Source organism: Chelonia mydas, chromosome 1, assembly GCF_015237465.2.
Source record: "Chelonia mydas isolate rCheMyd1 chromosome 1, rCheMyd1.pri.v2, whole genome shotgun sequence".
In the NCBI taxonomy this organism is placed as follows: Eukaryota; Metazoa; Chordata; order Testudines; family Cheloniidae; genus Chelonia; species Chelonia mydas.
Genome location: NC_057849.1, coordinates 196,937,012 through 196,963,675, shown reverse-complemented (window position 1 = coordinate 196,963,675; position 26,664 = coordinate 196,937,012). Strand labels below are relative to the sequence as shown.

At 46.8% G+C, this 26,664-nt stretch overlaps 2 protein-coding genes across 3 annotated transcripts in view; one reads left to right on the top strand and one right to left on the bottom strand.

Moving 5' to 3' along the window:
• TIGIT (T cell immunoreceptor with Ig and ITIM domains) overlaps positions 1-16,124 on the bottom strand; it is a 55,437-nt gene extending 39,313 nt beyond the window's left edge. The window contains exons 1-2 of one of the 2 annotated variants that reach the window (XM_043538673.1): positions 15,494-16,124; positions 14,685-14,825 (exon numbers count right to left, since the gene is read on the bottom strand). In XM_043538673.1, coding sequence (XP_043394608.1) covers positions 14,685-14,787 — 103 coding nt within the window. In that variant the 5' untranslated portion in view covers positions 14,788-14,825; positions 15,494-16,124. The remainder of the gene's footprint in view (positions 1-14,684; positions 14,826-15,493) is intronic. The other variant, XM_043538674.1, reaches the window with a different exon arrangement.
• DRD3 (dopamine receptor D3) lies at positions 9,478-26,664 on the top strand. The gene is made up of 6 exons (XM_007062084.3): positions 9,478-9,772; positions 18,106-18,218; positions 20,282-20,424; positions 20,943-21,139; positions 22,192-22,531; positions 24,185-26,664. The coding sequence occupies exons 1-6, from the start codon at positions 9,491-9,493 to the stop codon at positions 24,379-24,381; spliced, it is 1,272 nt and encodes a 423-aa protein (XP_007062146.1). The 5' UTR covers positions 9,478-9,490; the 3' UTR covers positions 24,382-26,664.

Sequence of the window (26,664 nt, the reverse complement as noted above, 5' to 3'; positions counted from 1 at the left end):
TATAAGCAATTGGAACCAAGGTCTTATAATGGAAAAGATTAGGCAACCTTAACTATAGGCAGCGCTACTTGTAACAGGCAAAACAGATCAAGGGTGGAGATGAAATTTCCCTCGATTTACAGAGGGGAACTGAGGAGTAGAGAGATCCAGTGACTTATCCAGAGAAATCCAGTTCCAGAGCTGTGAATTGACTGGCAGTATCCTGAGTTCCAGTTCATTGCCTTAACCACAGGGCAATCCTTCCTAACTTTCTAGCCTTGACCTCGCTGGTACAGAAAGAGGAACTTGTTCTGTCAAGTAAAAATTTGCTGATGGCAGGGGCCATCTTTTCTTCAAATAACCAGTGAAAGGCCTCCAGCATTTCATATCCATCTCCACAACAGACTGCCTGAAAACTCCAGCCCTCTCCTTCCCACTACTCATGACATGGTGCGTCTCCTTGGTAAACATCACTGAGTGGTGACTGGGAATGTTTTCCCTGTGCTCCTGGAATCTGCTCCCAGAAGGAATATGTGGAAATGATCATTATTTCTCCCCTTGATTTTGGCACCAAGATGTGGGTGTATTGGGCTGTTTCCCAGCTCAGCATATTCGCTGTTAGGCATTAAAGTGCCTCTGTTCAGATATTTTTCCAGTACTGCATCTATCGTTTCAAAGTGAATTCCCTGATGGTGAGCGGCGCAGGACTGACAGCTCTGGTTCCCTGTTAATCAACAGAACAATTACAGCATAGGCAATAAAACTTCTGTTACTCTGTCTCTCAACCCACCGACGCACCACAACAGTGAAGGAGCAGTGCTAGGAGCAAGAGGCTAGCTGTGTCTCCATGGACCATCCAGACTTCGGGCTCTTTGTTGGGTCCACCAGCAAGGAGGCCAATTAGGGCATCAGTTTATGGGATATGAAAAGTTATCTATTAAGAACTGGACGGAGACCCACCAAGTTCATCTATTACAGGCCATTGAATAGCCTTCGGATGGTAACAAGTGTCACTCCCAAGCTGGGTTGAATTTGAATGCCTCACTTAGAGATGAAAATCTGTGGCACTCATTGCTCTGTCCCACAGACATCCAGTCCTCCATACTTGCTATACTTTGTTCCCTCCTCCTCTTTTCCTCCCAAGCAGTCCAATGTAAGCATTCGCCAACTTCTCACATACACTTGATTCATATCTGCAACTCTGCCCCATTTTCTCCTAGGACAAGGTTCTCTTAGGCATTACCAACATGGCTTCATAACCCAGCCAGTGAAAGTCCCAAGGCATCCTGGCCAAGATAGGCCATTTGTAAGCTAAATGACCTGTTACGTTTCCTCTCCTTCTCTTCTATCTATGAGCTGGCCCAATGTCACTAACTTTTGTATGTCAAGGGAACAACACTTTCTTCCTGAGAGCGGATTCCACCAGGCACCTGCTGCAGCACTCCCACCTTGAGTCGTCATCAATCCCTCAGAGTTCGAGGATGGTTGTCTTCCATAAAACGATAGCCAGGTATCACTGGTGGATCCAAAGGTGGCTGATGAGACCAATCTGGGATCCATAGATCTTGTCACAATTGGGGCAGACTTTTCCCAATGGAAGGGGTGGATCTGGATTGTTGTGTCAGGCTGCAGCGCATTCTTTCTGCCTTTCCCGTTTCTCTGTTTCCTGTTGTCTCAGTTGGATTTCAAAATACTGGGATCCCTGCCACAAGGTACTTTTCCATTTTGGTCGGTCAAGGGCTTGGGTTTCCCATGAGTTTATGTCAATAAATGCATCTTGAGTAAGGCAGAAATCAAGGATGGGTTTAAACTCTATTCACCTGTGTGGCAACATGTTATGTGCCATCGTTTAGGGACACTGGAGCTGAAAATGGGAGAAGCAAATATGCCTAACCCTGCGAAAAATAGGAGAGCCGGCAAAGATAGCATCACAGCACACAGCACCCCACCACAGCATCAGGAATAGACAGTAATGGCACCTGGGTAAAGAGGATCATATCCCAAATGCACCATGAAGCCCTGTCATGGGCAGATTTGTACAGACGTCTGGGGCCTCAGAGCAGGGGGCAGGACCTGATGACCTCTCAAGGTCCCTTTCAGCCCTACATTTCTATGATTCTTTCACATGCTGGGCACGCTTGTATTGCTTATCAAGCCAATGAAGTATTATTGAATTGAACTGCATGCACTGCTAAATCTTGTCAGCAACAGAACTGCTGTGATTAAATTTTTCCTGCTGTTCACAGACTCTAGTGACCAGAACTTTTTGGCTTTCCACCTTAGTTTTCATGGGTGTGTTTAATGTTCTCCCTTTTCCTTTTGTGTCTCAACTTAGATTCTCTCTCCTTTGATCTTGATAGGTTTCTTTCAAATATTAATTACTTTTTACCTTTAAACTCGAGCTATATTACACATAAAACCTCTGAAGTGAAGCTGTCTAGGGGATATAGGGTAACAGTCAACCAGCACACAACACAATTGCTTGGGGAAGAGAAATTGTGGCCAAAAGAAAAACCCTACTCGCACACGGAGCGATGTGAATTCTTTAGGCCAAAATGCTCAAGTTAGGGGCGCCAACTTTCTACTCACACAAAACCGAACATCCTTGCCCTGCCCACTGCCCTGCCCCTCCTCTGAGGCCACACCCCTGCTCACTCCATCCCCCCTCCCTCTGTCGCTTGCTTTCCCCACCGTCACTCACTTGCTCATTTTCACTGGGCTGAGACAGTGGGTTGGGATGTGGGAGGGGTTGAGGACTCCAACTGGAGGTGTGGGCTCTAGGGTGGGGCCGGGGATGAGGTGTTTGGGGTGCAGGAGGGGGCTCTGGACTGGAGCAGAGGGGTTTGGAGTATGAGAGGGGGCTCCGGCTGAGGTAGTTGGTTGGGGTGTGGGAGGGGGTATGAGCTCTGGGCTGGGGATGCAGGTTCCATGGTGGGGCCAGAAATGAGGGATTCGGGTTGGCTCTGGGCTGGGGCAGGGGGATTGGGTGCGGGGAGTGAGGGCTCCAGCTGGGGGTGCGGGCTCGGGGTGGGGGGGCTGGTGATGTGGGGTTTGGTGCAGGAGGGTGCTCCAGGTTGGGATCGAGGGGTTTGGAGGGGGATCAGGGCTGGGGTAGGGGATTGAGGCACAGGAGGGGGTCAGGGGTGCAGACTCCGTGCGGCGCTTACCTCAGGGAGCTCCCAGAAGCCGCGGTATATCCCCCCTCCAACTCTTAAGTGGAGGCATGACCAGATGGCTCTGCGCACTGCTCAGTCCGCAGGTGCCAGCCCTGCAGCTCTCCCAGCCAATGGGAGCCACGGAGCTGGTGCTTGGGGCAGGGGCAGCGTGCGGAGCCCCCTGGCTGCCCCTGTGCCTAGGAGCCGGAAGAGGGATATGCCACTGCTTCCAGGAGCCATGCGGAGCCATGGCCAGCAAGGAGCCTGCCTTAGCCCCTCTGCACCGCTGACCGGACTTTTAACTGACCGGAGCCACCAGGGTCCCTTCTCAACTGGGTGTTCCAGTTGAAAACCAGACTCCTGCCAACCCTAGTTCAAATGTGGCAGTCTAAAGTTAAGCTCCTAAATCCTTGTTTCAGGCGCCTACATTGAAGTGGCCTGATTTGCATTAGATGATATCCTGATGCTCCCCTTGACTTTAGCAGAAGCCAGGCTTGCTCAGCACCTCTGAAAATCAGGCCACTTCTGTGTAGGTGTTTGAACAGGGATTTAGGAACTTGGCTTTAGGCCCCCAGGGGGTTTGAAAGTGTTGGCCTTAAAGTCTCTGCAGAGGGCCTCAGTTTGAGTTCTCAGCAGGAAAACCCAAGCAAAGTAAACTGAATGACACTCAGAAGGATGAAGAGCGGATATGGCCCTGCTCAACTTTTAAGCCTGACTGGATTTGAGCCTGAGCCCAGAATTTTAACCTATGATTCCAAGCAGTCTGAGCTGAGATTTAACCTATTAAAACCTTCTCCTTTTAACTGCTTTTTTCCCCCTAGAAAGCCTTATTATATATTTATGGTTTGCAGTCACCAATCCTGTCTCGCATCTCAACTTGCGCTGCAAAATCTCATCCCAACAAAAGGGGAGGAAGACGACAAAGATGGACCAGCTGCTATAGCAATATCAGAGCACGAGAGAGAGAGAGAGAGAGAGAGAGAGAGGAGGGTGTGAGTGAAAGAGAGAGATAAAGAGAAGTGATGTCAAATGAAAGACAATGAGATGATGTAGAATTAGATGTATGGGACACAGAAAAATTGTGAAACCGTCTATACTGAAGGGAAGAGACAGTGAGGGAAGAGAGAAGGAAAAAAAAAAGAGGACAGAAGAACAGAGCGAACCTTCCACCTTTTATCTTGTTGGCATCAAGGATGAAGACTTGGAGCAGCTTGTCCACAATAGCCCACAGAGACCCTCCCAAAATCATCAAGGGAACATATGGTTCTAAAATCAGCTCCAAGGCACAAAGTAATATGTGATGGGGAGCCTGAGGAACGTTCATAGCACAGACTTCACTTTGGAGTCGAACACGGGCAATTTGTTTCTCCCATCGTCTGCTCCGTTTCTGTGCCCTGAGAAGGGCAAAGTTTGCCTTCCTCAGGCATGTCTTGTCAGCTCCAAGCAGCTGCAGGGGCTTAGGTGTTCAGCTTAACATTCTTCAGGAACACAATCAGACTGAGGGTAAGTCATTATTTCTCTCTGTTGTTTCTTAATTGTGTCTGTGAAGATCTGGCTTACAGTTTCTGCAAGGCTCTAAGAATACACTCAGTCCAAAAGAAAAATGAATTATTGCACCAAAAATATTGCTCTCAACCTACAATCTGGTCTGAAAAAAATCCTCTCCTTTGTGTCTGAGTGTTTGGGGGGCATCGACCTTTTCTTTCTTCTTATTTTTCTTTTCCCAAATAAATTCATTTGGATTTTCTGAGGTTCACTCACCTCTTTCACACTTACAAGGCATTAAAAAGGGACTGGAAAAAAGGAAGCTTGGAGTCAGAAGTAAGTTGATATTTTTTCCCTCCTAGGTTCCTGTAATTTTGAGGCTCTTTTACTTTAGATTCCTTCGTTTTAATGCTGCAGTGAGCCAACTTAGAAATCTCTGACAGAAAAAGACTTTTCTTTTTACAGCACCATATATTTCAAAGGAGACAGGTTTCCAGACAAGAAAGATTATTCTCCAACAGAGAAATGCTAATCAAAATGGGAATTGTATGCATTGTGTTTATTGATGACATTTAAAAAAACATGCATGAGGTGAGATATTGACTTTATTTAGTGTCCTAGTTTTCACAGCAGTTAGGCTTTACTTCCACTGTGTGCATTTGATTTAAACACACACACACACACACACACACAGAGCAGCAGCACCTGCAGCACATGGAGTCTGATATTAAGATACAAATGCCTTGAGGGGCTATGGATTTTTAAAACTCTGCTTCTAAGGTCTGCCACTTCCAGGTCATCTTGGTGTTTTTGTCCTTGAATGTGAATGCCTACCTGGTCTGAGAGCAAGGAGAGAGATGGGGAGAAAGAGGGAGCTGATAGGGAAAGAGATTCACAAAGTTGTTGCTGCTTCTCCAGACTGAAGTATCCCAAAAGATCGCAATGGGGAACAGAATGGGACAGGATCAAAACTAGCAATGGATCAACTCTCCTCTGATCAGTTGTCCCTTTAACCAGACTCACTGCAGCAGGCATGATCTGTACTCAACAGAATGAGAGAAACACACAGTGCTCAGAGGCTGAGATGCGCAACAGCTGAAATAGAGTTGAGGGCTGAATTCTCAGCTTGCCCTTATTTTGCTGGGTACATCGGAGCTCTGTTTCTTTAAGACTGTTTGCTGCTTTCTTGATTTGATGTAATTCTCTGTACATTCTTGTAGCTTTGGACCTTGGACATGTGAGGTCTGTCCACTCTCCAGCTGTGCTATCTCCCTACAGGAGATAGCACAGCTGTCCTTTTTGCATGCACACTGTGGGAGCTTCCTTTACCATACAGAGCAGTTGTATGCATGTGCATGGAGAAAATGACTAATCCTATATAATGAGTCCCTAGTTGATATTTGTCCATTTGTACGCACTACAAACTATAACATAATTTGGCATGATTTATAGTAGGGAGTCTACTCAAGATGGACTCTGGGATGGAATAGTAAGGGGTGCTGCAGGTCAGGATGGAGACACATTTCATAGAATCATAGAATATCAGGGTTGGAAGGGACCTCAGAAGGTCATCTAGTCCAACCCCCTGCTCAGAGTAGGGCCAATCCCCAATTAAATCATCCCAGACAGGGCTTTGTCAAGCCTGACCTTAAAAACTTCTAAGGAAGGAGATTCTACCACCTCCCTAGGTAACGCATTCCAGTGTTTCACCACCCTCCTAGTGAAAAAGTTTTTCCTAATATCCAACCTAAACCTCCCCCACTGCAACTTGAGACCATTACTCCTTGTCCTGTCCTCTTCTACCACTGAGAATAGTCTAGAACCATCCTCTTTGGAACCACCTCTTAGGTAGTTGAAAGCAGCTATCAAATCCCCCCTCATTCTTCTCTTCTGCAGACTAAACAATCCCAGTTCCCTCAGCCTCTCCTCATAAGTCATGTGTTCCAGACCCCTAATCATTTTTGTTGCCCTTCGCTGGACTCTCTCCAATTTATCCACATCCTTCTTGTAGTGCGGGGCCCAAAACTGGATACAGTACTCCAGATGAGGCCTCACCAATGTCGAATAGAGGGGAACGATCACGTCCCTCGATCTGGTGGCTATGCCCCTACTTATACATCCCAAAATGCCATTGGCCTTCTTGGCAACAAGGGCACACTGTTGACTCATATCCAGCTTCTCGTCCACTGTCACCCCTAGGTCCTTTTCTGCAGAACTGCTGCCTAGCCATTCGGTCCCTAGTCTGTAGCGGTGCATTGGGTTCTTCCGTCCTAAGTGCAGGACCCTGCACTTATCCTTGTTGAACCTCATCAGATTTCTTTTGGCCCAATCCTCCAATTTGTCTAGGTCCCTCTGTATCCTATCCCTGCCCTCCAGCGTATCTACCACTCCTCCTAGTTTAGTATCATCCGCAAATTTGCTGAGAATGTAATCCACACCATCCTCCAGATCATTTATGAAGATATTGAACAAAACCGGCCCCAGGACCGACCCTTGGGGCACTCCACTTGATACCGGCTGCCAACTAGACATGGAGCCATTGATCACTCCATTTAGTAGAGCTGGAGGGTGGGCACAGGACTGGAATAGCAGGGAAAGCTGCAGATCAGGAGTGAGGTATGCTATTAAAGCAGTATGGGGAGCCAAGGACTAGAATAGCAGAGGGGTGTTACAGGTCAGGACTGAGGTGCATTCGTAGAGCTGCGCGTGGGGAGTCCAGGAATAGAAGGGCAGTGCGGGGGAGTCCCAGGACAGGATTGAGGGTCACTGGCAAAGCTGTCTGGGGCCTGGGACTGAAATCGCAGGCAGAGGTAGCAAGTCAGGATTGTCATCCAAAGCTGGAAGGGGAAAGACTAGAATAGCAATTTAGCTCTAGGAGAAAAACAGGTTTCCAATACTGTTTTGTTTAGCTTTTCATTAAAATTGTATTGGTCCTTTGGCTTGTTCACCAACCACGTAGTTAAGACATGGAGCTTGCTTATCAGAGGTGTAGATCCTTAGCACAGCCTCTTCTTTAGGTGAAGGAGTTGGTATTACATAGTTGAAGAGAATAAATGCTGATTGATTGCTAGGCGTTCAGCACAGTATTTACAGTACCAGAAGTGCTCTGCCATAAAAGATATCACAGAATGGATCATGGCTGTGCATAGCTCTAGCTGGTCTTCTTTAAATCAGGACCAGCATAAACTCACATGCAACCTTGTGCAAGATGTGGAAAAGCTCCATTAACTTTGATTGCTTTGTTTTTTTAAAAAATATCAATTTCTTGCTGGTGGAAAGTGCTGACTCATCAGCACTGGAGACTGGATTCTATTCTATACTGATTCTTATTCCACGGCCAGCACTGAAGTATCTGAGCACCTCTATGCATCTCCACAGGTGGTGCGGCATAGACAGAAGCAGGCTAAGCTTCCTTCACACCCCATAGCTAATAGGTCTCATCCCCCGCCTGGGGGACCCACATTTAGGGAAGAGAGAGGACTTCAGTTTCCATGGCCCATCCAGCCTTTGACCTCTCTGATGAGATTGTCAAGGAGGGGAGCAGTTAATGCTAGTTTAAATTATGTGGATTTCTGTCCACTGGCAATCTGGCCATCTGTCCACTTATTGTTCATGACACAGTTTCTGGTCAAGATTTGCACAAGTCTCAACTATTACAGGGAAGGTTTCATTTAGACAGGTTGGGTGGAACAGGGCTAACATTTGCACCGCCTCCAGGACAGTCCTGTGCAGTGCTTTTAATAAACATGTGCCCAGATGCTTCAGTGATGGGGGCATTAGCAAAATAATTAAAGTAAGCAAATGAGTTAAATGTCACAGAATGGAACACTGGGACAGCAGGCTTAATACCTCTGGAACAAATTAAAATAAGTCATCTATCTAAGTACTATAAATGGAGAAAAGTATGTTTGTTGAGGATGATTGCAGCTGCCTTATAAGAGAACAATTTGAAGCCCCCTGAATTTCGCTCCTGCCCGGTTACCTTGAGTGGTGAGTCTATCAGCTGAGCTCCTAGTGCAAGGATTGCTCCTTCTACTGCGTTTAGAAAGGGCAATGCACAGTATCAGTGCCACAATAAAAAGTAATAAGCCTACAAGCTAAAACACAATTGGACCTGATCAGTAATTGGATGGGATACCTTCTTCAGCAGAGAAGTACTGCAGAAAATGGTAATGGTGATTCAATAATGGTGACTCTCTCTTGTTCTGTTGAATACAGATCATGCCTGCTGCAATGAAAAACACCGTGCTCAGAGGCTGAGACCTGCAACAGCTGAAACAGAGTTGAGGGCTGAATTCTCAGCTTGTCTTCTGAGTTAGTACTGAACCTAAGGCCAAATATGACTGTAGGGTGCTCCTGATATTGGAGGTGTCATTGTTCGGCCAAACTATACAACCAAAATCTTGATCACATGCAGTTATTAAGAAGTCCATAGCAGTTTTTGCAAAAGAAGAGAGGCTAGCTTCAGGGTTCTGCCCAAATTCTAGTTCAGGTAACTACAATTCTGCCCTTCTGGACTTCCTCTGCTCTCTCAGTTGGATGGTGTTTTCCACTAACTCTCTTACACAGTTGTGCAGCGTTGTTGTACATTGCTAAACAGCTGCCCAACTCCACATGGCTGCATTTCATTGACAGAGGAAATGTGCATTAGATACACAAATAGATTAAAAATCCTGAATCCTTTACTCTGTTTGTACTCAGGCAAACCTCCCACTGGCTTTAAGAGCCTCTCCTGAATAAAGGCTTCAGGATCTGGCTCACAGCCTGTAGAGAGCAGTGGAATAATTTGGATGAAAGATGCAGGTCACAGCTGAAGATATTGCTTACTAGAGTTGCTCTGTGTCTCTTTTCAGCTCTCCACCTGCCTCCCAATGGCGCTCTTCACTAGAGTCAACAGCTATTTCAACACTACTACCTCTGTCACACATGGGCAAGAGAACTCAACAGAGCCTGGCCTGCCACACTCCCATGCCTACTACGCCCTCTGTTATTGCACCCTGATTTTGGCCATCGTCTTTGGGAACGTGCTGGTCTGCCTGGCGGTGCTAAGAGAACGCACCTTGCAGACCACAACGAATTACCTGGTGGTGAGCCTGGCCGTGGCAGACTTGCTGGTGGCCACACTGGTGATGCCGTGGGTGGTATACCTGGAGGTGAGTACATCTTAGGCCATGTTTAAATAGCAACAGTGCCTTGTGGCATTTATACATGAATGAGACACATTCAGAGCACATGAAGGCCACTCCTGAATCAGCCAGCAGTGTCACTGTTGAGCATTCCCCATTGCTATACTTCCACAAGCTGAGCCTACTGCCCAGACTGGTCTCTCCTTCTGCTGCTCTAAGCAGCAGAGGGCCAGGAGAAAGAAGTTGAATCCAGGCCTCCTACAAAGTTATTCCTGGGGAAATTCTGCACCTCTCCACATGCAGACTTTGCACAAAAGTTAATATTTTTTGCACAGGATTTCCTTTTCCTCCACAGAAATGGGCTGCAGAGCTGTTGGCTGCCACTAGGGGCTGCTGGACTTGGCAGAGCACAGCTCACAAGTGGAAGACACTGCCGGGAGGAGGGGGAGGGAGCGGAGGCTTCCTGGCAGCTGCAGTTCTCAGCACACCCTGAAGGAAGGTGGTGTCACACAGGAAACTCCACACAACCCCGGGACCAGCATCAGGCTGTTTCTCCCTCTGGGTCCCTGGGCTCTAGAGGGGATGGGGTGCAACTGTCTGGGCTGGGGAGTACTGCAGCTGCGATCTGTGTATGCCCACCCCCACCCATTAGGCTCTGGGAGCAGGGAAACAGGAACTGGGTTGTTGTAGGGGTTTCGTTAACTATGTACTCGTGGAGGAATTCCTTTTGTGTCTATTGTTACACACATAGTTGTGGATAGGTATTTTGAAATAAATTACCAAAATAATTGAAATGGGTGTGATTATATAGTGTTATTTTGACAAATAAACTATGCAGAATTTTGCAGAATTTAAAATTATTGTGTGCAGAATTCCCACAGGAGTACAAAGTGTACCAAAGCACTAATGGTGTTAGGCCAGTCCCTGGCAATAATTTTCAAGCCCTGCTGGCACAGAGAAAGAGAGACAGGGAGCCTGACTCTCCACTGCCCTGCATTCAATGCGGTCAAATACACCAGTGCTAAGTGGGTAGAAGATTGTACCTTTTGACTTTGCATTGGTATAAATGACTACAGGTGGTGCAGAGCAATGGAGAATATGACCCTAAAATTCAAGTTTCCCCACACAGCAGTGTAGAACACTAACTGTAGGGCCACTCCTGGCTTGGTTATTTTTATTGATGGAAATCAGTGAAGGTTTATTACATGAGGCTTGTTAAAGCTATTTTTGCACAAGTTCAGAGAAACCCACTGAGATATGTAACAACTGTAGCTAATGCGCATCGATTACAGTCAGTAAGCCTGGTTAAACCTACAAAGGCTTTGGAGACTGTTATTCCATTAATGTTTCCTTTATGTTATCTGGGTCATTCTCCTAAACTGACATCCATTGCAGAATCACCCTGAAGAGAAATGAAGGACCTGTTCTATTCATAGGTGATATGAATAGTGACACTGATTATTATTTATGACATCATAGTGGATCAGAAATGAAAGAATACCATATTGCATGCCACATCACATTCCTAATTAAGTCAGTAGCAAAACACAGAAAAATCTATGTAGAACTACCCCACAGCTAACATAAGGAATATCTAGTACTAAGATGTTAGATCTATGACCTCAAGAGGAGAAAGCAAACAAAGATAGAAAGGAGGCAAAAAATGAGGGGCAAAATGAGAAAAGGTAAGGAATAAAGAAAATAAAAATACTCAGGAAGGAGAGACTGGAGTGAATGGAATTTTAATAGTGAAAGATAAATGCTGTTAGAAAAGTATCCTCATGTCACACCAACAACACTTTACATCTACAATATCTTGAGATCCTAGAATGAAAAGTGGTCTGTAAGCATCAATGAGTTCATTAATCCTCTTATTATCCACATTTTATGGACCAGGAAACTGAGGAACATTGTGGTGCAAATTCCATCTCCATGCAGCTTTGGGGCCACAGCTTAAGAATGGGAAGGTGGTCCACTTTGTAGCAGCAAAAACCTTTTAACCCCTATAGTGCCTTACCCAAACGAAAACAGAGAAACAGAAGCCAGTCAGGAAGAGAACCCAGGAGTCCTAACTCCCAGTCCACTACTCTGACCATTACACAGCACTTCCTATGCATCTAGTAACACAAAGGTGAGAAACTTAGAGTACAGAAGGTGGATTTTTTCCATTGTTTGTAGAATAGGTGATCCCACCTATTAGCTGCAGTCTCTCACCTGTGAGCATCATTCTTTAGTATGATGGTGAGTCTGTTGTGTTTCGTCCAATAGTGCAGTGACCAATCATTCCCAGAGAAGACTGAATAATTCACTCCAATATCCAAAATCATGTAAAATAGTTATTTCCAGGGTCCATGTTTTCCAAGACACATCTGAAGCCTACTGCCATCCATCTCATAATTTATGGTACAACCAAAGGTGGTTGAAGGCTTTACATTTACAAGTCATTTGCTATCCCAAAGCACTTTGTTAACATTTTGATAGGCAGCCTTCACACAGTCTGGCCTGGACCCTGTCCAAGAAATGAACTCTGGACCCTAATGTCCTTGTCAAATGTCACTGAGCCAATAACCATCCCTTTCTGAGAAAGATTGAGATGGTGCTAGCAGGCCAACCATGGCATCATCTTATAGCTTCAAAGTCTTGGAACCCAACCAGTCAGGTTTCTTGGCACAAAAACACCCATTCATCACAGTGACTGATGATTTCCTGAGGGAAGTGAGTGAAGCCCAGTCCCCTTTATGGCTACTGCTACCACAGATCTTTCAAAAAAATATTTGATCATGAGCTGCTGTTGACATGAGTGGATGCAAATTCCATCTCCACAGGGGTGGATGGAATTGTCTGACATCTCAGAGGAGGGGGGTGGGCAACTGCTTATCCCCCTGGTGGCCTCTCTCTTTCTTTCCTTACATCTCTGTAAAGTCAATGCAGAACATGGGCTGCAACATCAGAATGCTAGTGATACCTAGCACCTTTTCTTCAGACCTAGACGGTAGCCACCACCAGCGTCTGGCGGAGTTTGAGATCTGGAGGGAAGCCAGGTGGCGGAAGCCACGTTTGAATAAGAGAGACAATGCTAATGGACAGTGAGAAGCACAATGAAGTAGACCGTCAAGTCCACCATACCTTTCAGCCAAAGTGACTCTCAACCTCACGTTTTCACGGGGCTCATCATTGCTCCTGGACTCCTAGGTGTGGCATCAGTGCCCAGATACAACTTTTAAAATCTGCAGGTGGCCATATTTCGTTTTGTACATTTTCAAAAGGGGCTCAGTGGAATGAAGACTATAATCCTATTATTCAAGATGTGTTTGAGACTGTCACATTTTAATGTTTTTTCATTTATCATTTCTACCTTTTTTGAGTCTCCATGGCTGCCAATCCGATACCTTTCACTGGCAATATTTCCGACAGTGGTGGAAAAGCTAAACATAACATTGATCTTGTGGATAAAGCACAGGACTAGCAGTCAAGAAATCTGAAGTCAAGAGGAGTTTTGCCAGGATTTCACCCATGGGCTCTATTCCCAGCAATGTCACTGATTCAGTGGGTGATCTCAGAAGCCTGCCGCCTCATCTGTCTGTGTCTCAGGTTCACCATCTGTGAAATGGAGTTAAAACCCACTTAATTCACAAGGGTGGTTGCAAGGATTAATTTAGTAAAATAGTTATGAAAGGCTTTGAGATCCTCAGATGAAAGGCACTAGGAAGGTCATATAAGTATCCCAACTACAATATGAGAACCAGAAAGGCAAACTGACAAGTTCTAGTTTCATTAACAAAGCTAAACGGAATAGAAGAAGAAAAGAAAGATCAAAAATAGCAAAAGGCAAATTAGGTCTATAAAAATTTTTCAACTGTAATAATCTATGTCAAACTCTGATCTCAGCTACCCTGGGACAAATATTGAGTAATTCCACTGACTTCAATAGAGTTACTCCACATTTAGAAGTGCTGACTGGGACAAATGAGAACAGATTTCAACCCATCATTTTGATCTGACAAACATCCCTTTTCTATATGCTAAGACTCAGTATGTAGTCAGTCTAGTCTGAATGTGTAACCCTGAGAGGTTTCACTTCAGAGCATTTTCTGCCAAAATTTTCTTCAGTATCACTTCCAGTGGTTCATATTCCCAGATTTTCATGTGCTAATGAGCCCAGGACTTTGTAAGCTACCACATTTGACATACATGAGCTGCGTCATCTGCACCTGGCTTTGATGCAACCTCCTGACTCCAACTTCTGGTGAAAGGTTCTTGAAGCGCCACAGACCTTATGACGAACTTGTAATGAGTTTTGTGTTTGCATCAAACTATGAAGCCAGATGCCCTTTTTGTGATTCTCTTGCAAAAATTTCAGTATTGTCAGCTTCACACATTCAAAAAGTCATAACGTTGGTCTCAAAATATCATGACATGGGTTTACAAATTTAGATTTATAAAAATAACTTGTAGGGCCTTTGTTTTCTAGTGTCATAGCCTTTATGGTTCAGGTTTTCAAGCTCTTCTCCCCAGCCATGAGGGCTAGAAACTTAGCTTTCATTTAAAAAAAATAAAATAAAAATTAAGATTCTCACCTAATCATGTGTTTCCAGGAGACACATGATTAGGTGAGAATCTTAGCTTTCAAGAAAAGCACCAGATAGCACAATATATCACCACATTTTGCACATCTCTGGGAATGCTGGCATGAAATAAACAGTAACTAATGAATAACAACAAGCATTTCAGATACTGAGCAGTAGGACCAGGAAGGGGAGCTGAACAGATGCTGAATGCTTCAGTCACTCAAGCACATAGTTTACAGGAATTAAAAACATTAAGCAGCAGCAGAGTGGTCTCATTTCAGAGAATTGCCTCCTCATTTGCTTTCTGCACTTTCCACACTGCCTGTTGCCTTAGAAGCTGAAATTAATAACAGTACCACTTACTAACTGACCTTGCATGAGTGTTCCTGACGTGAGGAATTCTACAACTTGGTTGCCCATGGCGTGGTAGGAAGCCACTTTCATGACACCATCATGCTCTGCTCCAGACCTCATTCATCACTTTCTGTAGGTCCAGGAAGGCTGTATGCAGACTGGGGATAAGAGAGGGAGCCCATCATTCCCCACTTACCCAACAGGAAATGAGGAGGAAAATTATTACACTCAGATACTGCATTAGTTTTCTTGTAGAGCCTCTCTCTGCTATGATGCATCCCCTTATGGGGAAGCAGCTGTCCGTTGAGGAGTCCTTGAAGCCATACTCTCAGGAAGCTGGCGTAGGTTGCAAGGAGCCAGTGCAAATGTCTGGTTGATGTCCAGGATCCACTTGGATCCCAGGAAATCTGCAGAGTTTGGAAGCTGAACCCCCCCAGTTCTTCTGCAAAAGGAGGGCAAATCCAACCGCCTGAAATAAGAATTTGGATTCCTCCTTACTCCTCCCCTCAGGTTTTCCCTCGGGAGGATAAAATTAGACCCCGGCACTAGCTCACTCTGCACCTCTGATTATACTTAGTTTATGGAAGGGAGGCTTCTTTCTGGTTTCTCTCCTCCTACACAGATCACTATGGCAGCAGGAGCTGAGAGCAAGACCTCATGCCATCCCATAGCTGGGAATCAGAGGTATTTGTTACAGACATAATATGCTTCCAGAGGTAACGTTTTCATTTCAAAAAATGAATTTGGTTTTATTTTTTTGAAGGCCCCCCTTTGCCAGCATGGAGAGAGGCATGTGTGTTAAGAAACACGCTGTGGGCAGCCTTACCTAATGGTCAGGACAGGAGGCTGGCCTAATGGCTGAATAGGGGTGATCAGGCCTAGTGACCAGAACCCAAATGAGGAACCAAATTACCCAGTCCAGGGAACAAGCCAGAGCCAGGAAGCAGGGGGCAAGAGTCAGAACCAGAGTAGCAGCCAGAGCAGGAACAGGAACTAACTACAAAGAGCAAGGAGTAGGCAAGATCAAGACCAGAAACACAGCTGCAAGCATAGAACTGTACTGAGCAGCCAGAGACCCAGCCCTGCTACAGGTGTTAAGAAAGTGCCTGCTGGAGTCTTCAACCAATCAGGAGACCAGATTCATTAGCAGATGGGGGCGGGTGGGGTGTGTGTGTGAGAGAGAGAGAGAGAGAGAAATCCTGGCCCTCCGAGACTGATATCCAGAACAGGGAAGCTAGTGCTAGGGGACTGGTACTAGCTAGGGTTGCCAGGCGTCTGGTTTTTGACTGGAATGCCTGGTCAACAAGGGACCTTGGTGGCTCCGGTCAACACCACCAACCGGGCCGTTAAAAGTCCGGTTGGCAGCGCAGTAGGGCCCCAGGCTAAGGCAGGCTCCCGGAAGCGGCCACTAGGTCCCTGAAGCCCCTAGACACATGGGTGGCCAGCGATGCTCCATGTACTGCCCCCACCCCTAGTGCCAGCTCTGCAGCTCCCATTGGCCAGGAACTGCAACCAATGGGAGATGTGGGGGTGGCGTCTGAGGGTGCGAGGACAGCGCGCGGAACCGCCCTGTGCCTAGGGGCTTCAGGCACCTGGCAGCTGCTTCTGGGAGCTGCGGTAAACATCACTGGGACCCCCACATCCCAAACCCTCTCCCGCATCCCAACCCCCTGCCCCAGCCCGGAGTCCCCTCCTGCATCCAAACTGGGAGCCAGCACCCCACACCCCCCCAACACCCTACCTCAGCCCTGAGCCCCTTCCTGCACCCCAAACCCCTCATCCCCAGCCCCACCCCAGAGCCCACACCCCCAGCCTGAGCCCTCACCCCCCCACACCCGAACCTCCTGCCCCAGCCTAGAGCCCTCTCCCACACCCCAGCCCCCAATTTCAACAATTTCAGACTCCTGTGGAACAGCAAAGAAAATTACTTCTGGAGTCAAGCACCCCTCCCCTCTCCAGGCCCCTTCCTTGTCAATGAGGGGACAGTAAGTCTGAGCACTTCTGCTGATCACATCTGCCGTGGTATCACCCAGGGAGGGCGGCAGCTGCTGCAATAACCAGCACCCATCCTCTTTAGGGATTTATTGCTTAAAGCCAACACATCAAACTGCCCCCAGAAATGAACTGGGAGCCAGTGCAGATCACAGAGCACATGGGTAATATGGTCTCTATGAGAAGCCCCAATTCAACAAGCTGGCAGCCACGTTCTGCACTTAGCTGACAGGTCCGAATGGTTTTCAGGTGTAGAGCACATTGCAATGATCCAGTCTGGAGGGAAAAATGGCAGGGATCACTGTGGCGAGATCCACATCTGAAAGGAAAGGTCGCAACACCCTGACCAAGTGCTCTTGGTCATTGCTGCTGCCACTGCATTGAAGCAGGTGAGGAGCCCATTGAAACCATGAGCTGTGATCCTGAGTAAAAAAGTAGGGCAAATTCCCTCATTCGAAGCAGCTTTTTCCTCCACTATTTCTGCGGGGTGGAAAGGTTGGGGGAAGCAATCCTTTCTGTTGCCCTTGATTTTCTGTGGATTAAAAACAAGCATTCTGTCTCCGTGGCTGTCACTCTAACACTTTTCACCAGCACTAGCAACAAATTTATTAGAGGTCCTGTAATGGACAATTCATCAAGTGCTCTGAACAGCTTAATGATCCTTGGTGCTTTACGACCTAGCCAGTGGAATTCTAGCCTGGCATCAGTGCCAGAGGTGAGTCAGCAACACTGAGTCTTTATTAGAAATCTAGGGGGAATGAACAGTCCAAGGAGCTATGGTCTGTTCTTCAGTAACTAATAATCTAGGAGGTGATCACATCTGACCCTTGGTGTGTTCAGAATTCCCAAAGCATCTCCTGTAGATTCAACTTCCCAACACTAGCTCTTAAAGAGGACATTACAATTCTGCAGTTGGGCCTCCGCACTGGTGCTTACCTAGGTATACCAGGCATTTACATGCCCGAGTGTTGATCTGAGCGTGTGCAGAATTTGGAATAATTTGGAATCTGGAATAATTCCAGAAGCCAAGCTGGGAAACATTCTTAGCCACTCATTTTGTATTTGTTTTGTCTGTGATTTTCCTTAAACAGAGGAACTGTGTATTACATTAGTTGTAATTCAATTTCTGTGGCAGTCTTCATGCTAAAATGTTGGGGTAGGGCTGTTTTCTCCTAATTTTCTCACCTTCATCCCCTTGCAGCGCACACAAAGCAGTGGAATGGGAATCAGGACTCCTGGTTCTATTCTTGACCTACTACTGTATGATTTTGGGCAAATTGCTTAAACAGTACATGCCTCAGTTTCCCCCTCTATAAAAAAGGCATAATAATGCATTATTAATGTTCACACAGTCATTTTGATATCCTCAGATGGAAGGACAAATAGACGTGCAATGCATTGGTATCCAGTGTGAAACAAGGCTAATATTTTGAAATTGATGCTCAGGTGACTGGAGGAGTCTGGAATTTCAGCCGTGTCTGCTGCGACATCTTTGTCACTATGGATGTGATGATGTGCACAGCCAGCATTTTAAACCTCTGTGCTATCAGCATTGACAGGTAGGAGCCAAGGAGATTAGCATGAAGCTAGGGGTAGGTCTCGGGACTGAGGATGGAAGGGACAGCAGGCTGGGCCTGCTTGCACAATGGTTGGGTACAAATACCTTGTCTAAAGGCCAATGGTAAAGCAGATCATCTGGGAGAATCCAGTCCTTCTTGAAAGCCTCCAGCCACCATCATCATTATGACTAGTACTGTTGTTGCTACAGTCGTACCTCCCATGTGCTAGGTGCTGTACAAACACGGAAGATGGCACAGTCCCTGCCAGAAAGAGCTTATGCTATAAAAAGGCAGGGAAACAGAGGGTCGGGCAAAGATGCACATCATACAAGGAAAGTGTTCATGGGGTGGTTTTCCAGGCCTTGATAATAGAGGGGAAGATTTTCAAAAATACAAAAGTGAATTAGGCCTCTAACTCCCATTGACTTTCAATGGGAGTGGGCGCTTAAGTTCCCTTTGTCTTTGAAAGTCTCACCTGTGAGGTTTTACTAAACACAACTTAAAAAAGAGAGAAAAACTATCTTGATGTGCTCTCCAGCCTTGCCATAGTTTTAACGCACCCTGAAGTGAAGCAGATGACTGGTAACATTGTGGGACTGAAGGGATTAGTGTTTAAATCAATTTCCAGTGAATGTCTGTCAAGGTTCCTTCCCCACTCTGAACTCTAGGGTACAGATGTGGGGACCCCTAAGCTTATTCTTACCAGTTTAGGTTAAACACCGCCACCATCAAAGTGTTACACAAAGAACAGGGAAGTGCCCACTTGGAAACGTCTCCCCCCCAAAATATCCCCCCAAGCACGACACCCCCTTTCCTGGGGAAGGCTTGATAAAAATCCTCACCAATTTGCATAGGTGAACACAGACCCAAACCCTTGGATCTTAAGAACAAGGAAAAAGCAATCAGGTTCTTAAAAGACAATTTTAATTAAAGAAAAAGTAAAAGAATCACCTCTGTAAAATCAGGATGGTAAATACCTTACAGGGTAATCAGATTCAAAACATAGAGAATCCCTCTAGGCAAAACCTTAAGTTACAAAAAGACACAAAAACCGGAATATACATTCCATCCAGCACAGCTTATTTTATCAGCCATTTAAACAAAACAGAATCTAACGCATATCTAACTAGATTGCTTACTAACTCTTTACAGGCGTTCTGACCTGCATTCCTGCTCTGGTCCCGGCAAAAGCATCACCCAGACAGAGTGAACCCTTTGTTTCCCGCCCCCCCCTCCAGCGTGGAAAGTATCTTGTCTCCTCATTGGTCATTTTGGTCAGGTGCCAGCGAGGTTATCTTAGCGTCTTAACCCTTTAAGGTGAAAGGATTTTTCCTCTGGCCAGGAGGGATTTAAAGGTGTTTACCCTTCCCTTTATATTTATGACAATGTCTGTGTGTGGTGGTGATAGGGATGGCCACAAAACTCAGCACAGACCTCAGAAGGTGCAGCTTTAGGGGGCTGAAGTCCCTGGGGGTTGGGAGACTGGGGGAGAAACACATCCTGCCATTCTCCTTTTACCATGATTCAGAGGAAACTGTGCAAAGCAAGCCTCGCAGAGCGCCTGGTCCAAAGCCCACTGAAGTTAGTGGGAGCCTTTCCACTGATTTGAATGACAGGATCAATGAGTTGGCTCATGCCCTGAGTTTCCAGCCATATCTGTCATCTTCCCCAGATCTCACGGCATCCAGAGCTAGTAGCCTCCATTCTAGCCTTCTGCCTCACCACTGGGGCAATATCAGCTGTTCAGCATTAACCTTAGGGATGATAAGTGACAGTCTGCTTCTCTGTTGTTTCTCTTGTTCCCTTTCCCACCCTGCTTACCACCATTGCAAATCCTTGCTCTAATTATTCAATCTCCTGGTTCTCTCCCTCTCTCTTATATCCACTACTTTCACTATCATATTCCCTGTCTCCCATTCTCACACTGCCTTCGCTCCTCCCTGTCAAACCTGGGCCCTTTCTCTCTCTCTCTTTCACTCTCTGTCTCTTTTGTTTCGATCACTGTCTCCTTTCCACGCCTTTCTTCCTCCTCCCTCTCTCTTTGGAGCTGGTTCCTTTCGCAGGTACACAGCAGTGGCGATGCCAGTTCAGTATCAGTATGGCACAGGGAAGAGCTCCTGCAGGAGGGTTTCCATTATGATCGTGATGGTCTGGATGTTGGCATTTGCTGTGTCCTGCCCCCTCCTGTTTGGCTTCAATACCACAGGTAACAGCAATTTCCAGAGCAGGAGTGCCTGAGCACGATTAGAAATGGGGGTGCCCAAAGTTGGCCCAATGGCCAAAGGTGGCCTACAACTGTCAGAGGCAGCTGCTGAGAACTACAAATCCTGCATCTAAAGCGGGGAAAGGGTTCAATTCACAAGGAGGCCCTATATTTGAGGGCACTCTCCAGTCTGACATTGACCTGCTGCTGTTCTAGTGCATTGGTCTGTGCTTGACCAGCTCAGCCTAGACTACCCAGAAAGTGGAGGCACTCACATACCACTGTGATGAGTAGAGACAGACAGACAGACAGATAGGCCGAAATGTAACTTGGCATGCTGCCCTATATCTCTGGAGTTGCACCTCTGTGACATAGTCCTCGGCTGCATTAAACACAGGCCACATTTGGCCCATGAGCAACACTTTGTTTTACCTTGATGTGCACCAAAACATCCTTGTAGTTCCTGAAGTCCATAGAAGTCTAACCATTCCCGCTCTCTTTCTCTCTCTCTCTTTCTCCAGGGGATCCTAGTGTCTGTTCCATATCCAACCCTGATTTTGTCATCTATTCTTCGATGGTATCCTTCTACCTTCCCTTCATGGTCACCTTGCTGCTTTATGTCCGGATTTATTTTGTGCTGAAGCAGAGACAGAGGAAGCGAAGCCTCTCCAGGCAGGGCAGCCATAGCATCAGCATCAAAGCCTGTTACACACAGAAAGTAAGACCCACATGAAAGCAGTCTGAACTCACCAAATGCCAGCGCATTCTCTGCCTCCACTCCCATCCCTTAAACTGAGCCTGGGGAGCTTATTGCTTAGCACTTTCCATCAATACATAGGAAACCTGGGTTTGACGCTTGCTCCCCAATCTGGGGGGGTGTTGCAAGTCAAGGCATTCAGTGCTAGGTGTGGAGGGAGAAAAATACCTCCTGTTGCTCCGCAGAAACATTGCTGGAATAGGGGCTCCAACCAAAGCCTTGTCCGGTCCTCAAACAAGGGGATACTGTTCTGGAGCTTGTATCCGTATCTCCACTCTCTAAGACCATCACAGCAGAGAAGGGCAAGGCCTAAATCAGTGCTTCTTCAGAGCTGTGACAGAATGACCCTACAGCATTCTGGCTTTTTTTTTTCCTTTCATTTTTATGGATATTTTTAATTATCAGAGCCTCAGGGATTGCAAACTGTTAAAGCTCTCCTCACAAAGGGTCAAACAGCTACAGAATTCTGCTTGCTCTGCTCCATATGTGGCTCCACAATATTGAATTAATGTGTGAGGTTTCCTCACAATAATGCTACACTGGAAAATATGCATAAGGGGAGGCAGGGAATACCACTAAGCACAAATATACTCCAAAGTCGGGCGGCTGGGAAGTGGAAGGTTCACATCCAGGGCTCTTGTTCATCCAGTTAAAGACAGAGCTAGGGCACAGGTCCTCAAAGGAATTTAGACTCCTAACTTCCACTGATATTAATACAAGTTAGGAGCCTGAACACCTTTGAGGATCTGGGCCTTAGTGCAAAGTAGAGATGCAGGGTTCTAGGTCATCCCACTGTGAGATAGGGGTCAGGTGCAAAGTTCAGCTCCAGCTCCAAGAATGGATCTGGAACCTACCCAAAGTTTGGGTGAATTTGCATCCTGGGCATTGATTCAGGCCTACTCCTTGCTGCTGAAAGGGAACAAGAGCTCCCTTGAGTCCCGCTTTACACTTGGTCTGGCAAACTGCATTGTTCACCCTATTTCCTGACATTTCTGTGGATTCCTCCATTTCAGGAGCACAAAGAGAAGGAAACTTTGCACCATGGGCACCAAGACCCCCTCTCATCCCATCTGCAGCTAAAATCCCCAATCCAAGAGCTTTCCCCTGAAAAGAAGCTGCTGACCCCCTCTGATCTGCAGCCGTACTGCAGCTTCTGCCACCAAGCTTCCTTCCCCAGGACCGGGACCAATGGAAATGAGCTAAAAGAGGAGAGGAGAAGCAGGGAACAGGACTTGGAGGTGCATAAACTCAGCAATGGCAAAACCTTGACCTCTTTGAAGCTAGTGCACCAGCAGCCCCGGACAGTACAGCTGAGGGAGAGGAAGGCCACACAAATGCTGGCTATCGTTCTGGGTGAGTGAGAAGCATTCTGCTTAACCATCTCGCTGTGAGGCTAAGTGTTTGGAAAGTGCTTTGAGATCTCCACATGTGAGATGCTATTGAAATTCAAAATACTAGCATAAAGTGATATAAGGGACTTTTGTAACTGAGAGCCCCAGCTGGTGTGAATCATTGTAGCTCTACTGAATTCAGAAAGATCTCTTCTTCCACAGAAGGAAATGTTAAGGGACAAGGAAGAGAGACTTAAAAGTTCTGATAATCATCTCAACTTTTGGGTGCCCCTCTGTACTGTGAATCTTTTGAGCTATCACTTATTTTTGACCACCACCCCAGTTGTAGGTCAATAAGAAAAGTCCCTTAGGGCTTGTCTTCACTCCGGGGTAAGTTGACCTAAGTTACGCTACTACAGCTACGTGAATAACATAGCTGGAGTCGATGTAGCTTAGGTCAACTTACTGCAGCGTCTACACCGTGCTGAGTTGACGGGAGACACTCTCCAGTTGACTTCCCTTACTCTTCTCAGAGAGCTGGAGTACTGGGTAGGGTTGCCAACAGTCTAATCACACAAACCCAAACACCCTTTCCCCGCCCCTGCCCCGCCCCTTTCCTGAGGCCACAGCCATGCCCCTTCTTCCAGGCCCCGACCCCCACTCACTCCATCCTCCCCTCCCTCTGTTATTTGTTCTCCCCCACCCTCACTCACTTTCACCAGGCTGGGGCAGGGGGTTGGGTGCAGGCACTGGGAGGGAGTTTGGGTGCAGGAGGAGGTGCGGGAGAGTGGGGAGGGTGAGGGGTGCAGGCTCTAGGAGGGAGTTTGAGTGTGGGAGGGGGCTCAGGGCTGGGGGAGGGGAACCAGGGTGCAGGCTCTGGCCAGGTGGCGCTTATCTCAGACGGTTTCCAAAAGCGATCGGCACATCGCTCTGGCAGCGGCTATTGGGTGGGGGGCAAGAGGGTCTCTGTGCGCTACCCCCACCTGCAGGCACCGCCCCCGCAGCTCCCATTGTCCACAGTTCCCAGCCAATAAGAGCTGTGGAACCAGCGCTTGGGAAGGGGCAGCATACGGAGACCCCCAGGGGCCGCAGGGAGATGCCGACTGCTTCCAGGAGCGGTGCAGAGCCAAGGCAGGCAGGGAGCCTCCTTAGCCCCGCTGGAGTTTTAGTGCCTAAAATCTCCCAGTTTGGCTGCAGTAGCCTATGGAAGATCAAACCTGATTCTGGGAGACTCCTGGCGAAACCAGGAGGGTTGGCAACCCCGTTGATCACAGAGTACTCTACTGATTTAGTGGGTCTTTACTAGACATGCTAAATCAATCCCTGCTGCAGCAGTGTCAATCTCCCAGTAGTGGAGATTAGGATGATGCCCCTCTCTCTGTAAATAAGATCACACCTCTCTATCTGTTTCTATAGTTTATTGAGTTACATGTGTCTTAAAGAGCAGGAACCAGCCTGAGTTGGTGAACATGTGCATGCAGGGAATATGTGGGTGATATGAACCTCACTTTACAAAAGGGGAAACTGAGGCATGGTGAGGTGAGGTGACTTGCCCAGTCACACTTCTGGCAGAAGAACCCAGTCTGGCATGGGTATAAGTGGGGCAGAGTTTAGCCCTGAGCAACAGCGTTAATCCAAAGTCAATATGTTATCTCGTCTCTCCTTTAAACCCTAGGGACATTCATAGTCTGCTGGCTGCCATTCTTCATGACCCACATCCTGAACACTCACTGCCAGGCTTGTCACGTAACCCCAGAGCTCTACAGTGCCACCACATGGCTTGGTTATGTAAACAGCGCTCTCAACCCCATCATCTACACGACCTTTAACACTGAGTTCCGCAAAGCTTTCCTCAAGATCTTGTGCTGCTGACAGCGGGGGTGGAAGGACGAAGGCTTGATTTAATAGTAAACCCAGGAGGGTGTTGCAGGCAGAAGCCTACCGAGATAGTTCCATAGCCAGAGGCCACATGGATAGACGCTCTCAGCCATCAACGGGGAGAAAGCTCAGGATATTCTGTCCCACAAGTCCCAAACGCTTCAGCTAAAGAAGAATCTCCATTGGCTGTTGCCATATCAGGGTTTCTATCCCCTGCAAGCTGTAGCCATTAGAGCGCAGCCTAACCCCACACACTTCAGCAGGTCAGGTGCTCTGGCTCTGGAGTGCAGAGCACATACACTGCCCAGTGCAAAACAAATGGGAGTGGGTCAAGTTTGGCTGGCTTCATTCACTGCATCACAAAGCTCCCACTTGGATTCCCTTAAATGCTTAAGGTTTCCCCAAAAGCACAGCGAAAGGTTCTGGGGAGGTGGAGAGCCAAAGAAGCAGCACACACCTCAGTGGCTCTCCAATTCAAACACAAGCACACACTGGAACATTAATCACAGCAGTGTATCCTCATTAAGAGTTCTCAGGCAACTCTAGCCTTTAGGAATACAGGAGACACATGGGAGCTTTAGGGTCTGTCTACACTGTGATGGGAGGTGTAATTCCAGCATGTGTAAACGTACCCAAACTAGCTTTAATCTACGGTTTATCTACACACACATTTCATTTGCAGCAAGATAGGGTGCGACTCTATCCCGCACAAGCCTGCCATGGGCTAACTGTACAGGGGGACCCTGCTGATGAGTTGGGATTAGATCAAAGCATATTAATGAACTATTAATGCATGTCAGCAGGATCCACACAGTCAGTTTGTCTATGGCAGGCTAGCGCGAGGTAGATTCACAGCCCAGCTTGCCACGAACAAAATGTTTGTGTAGATGAGCTAACATGAGTACCAACAGTAGTGAAGTTGTGGCCATATGAACCTAAGTATGCACTGGCTGCACAAGTACCCAGGGTCCTGCGTGGGCTTGTACAACCTGCATTGAAGCTGGTGTTACTGTGGTTAGCATGAGTGCTAGCTAGATTAAAGCTCATCTGGGTCTGTCTACATGCGCTGCACTCACACCTCTGACTGCCGTGTAGGCATACCTTTAGCCTCCGTGCATATGCTTTAAGAAGTTACTGATCCTTTTGTTGCTGGTTTCTCTCACTGTGGAAAACATATTGCTAATAGCGGGTGTGTTTGTACTGTCTTATTGATGAGATGTCAGGAATGTGCCCACTGGGGTGTATAAGAACAAGAGAGAAATTGCTCCCCACAAATCTACTGATGAGACTAAGTAAGTGAGCTAGTAAATAATGTACAGAGGAACAAATGCTCCCCTGTTGTCTCCATCGAGGGGTTGCCCTCTACAATCAGTTCAGTTTCAGTAGCTAAAAGACCACAATTCAAGCACTCAGATATTACAGAGCAGTGTAGTATGAAAACCTAGACAGGGTGGATAGAATAAGCCATTAAACCAGATCAGGGGCCAGATCCTCTGCTGGTGTAAATCAGCCTAGCTCCACTGAAGTCACTAGCGCTATGCCCATCTACATCAGCTGAGGATCTGGTCCTAAGACCTGCCTGTAGGTTTCAACGCTTAGGTTGTTCTTTCACTCCCAGCAGTGATATCATTCACTTCACACAGCCTCTTTGCTGCTGGTACCTTGTTGTTGTTTGTTATATATAAACTCACGTGACTGTGCCTAAAATTAAGTAATTTTAGAATCAGTTTTGATGATGCCAGCATAATCTAGCTTGCATACAGAGTCTGCTGTGTTGATACTTCATGGAGGGGGAGTTATTGTTCCCTTGGTGAGATTTGTATTAGTAAATTAGATTGTGTCAGCAGAAGCTCACCAGGTTGCCATATGTATAACGTTGCCTTTCCTCCTAACCCAAGGATCAGCAACAAATTGACAACTAATGATCTACTGTATATGCTGTCATCTCTTAGGGCCATTAAACCAGCGGTATTGGTTGTGATTCCACTATAATATGGGTGACAGCCACATATTTCTGTCTTCTGCCATGACTGGCCTTCTTGCTACCTAGCTGCTATAAAGAACCAATAGCTAGAAAGAGACGCGGGTGCAGGGAGGTAACCACTGTGGAAGGATTTCTCCTACTAGTCTCTGACCTCTTTGACTGCTCTATTCACACTGCTGTTCCTCACAAGAACAGCTTGAGTAAGGGCTTAGCTTTGTTTTTACTGATGTTATAATCTTCAAGTGCACACAGCTATGGCAACTGCCCCGTAGTGTCCCTGGTGGTAGGGAAGA

What these genes read in the sequence shown, in the direction of transcription:
- DRD3 (XM_007062084.3), top strand. Translation starts at nt 9,491, where the DNA reads ATGGCGCTCTTCACTAGAGTCAACAGCTATTTCAACACTACTACCTCT. An exon ending in CGTGGGTGGTATACCTGGAG is followed by an intron (nt 9,773 to 18,105) that starts GTGAGTACATCT and finishes ATTGATGCTCAG; the next exon opens with GTGACTGGAGGAGTCTGGAA. An exon ending in AATGCTGGCTATCGTTCTGG is followed by an intron (nt 22,532 to 24,184) that starts GTGAGTGAGAAG and finishes TTTAAACCCTAG; the next exon opens with GGACATTCATAGTCTGCTGG.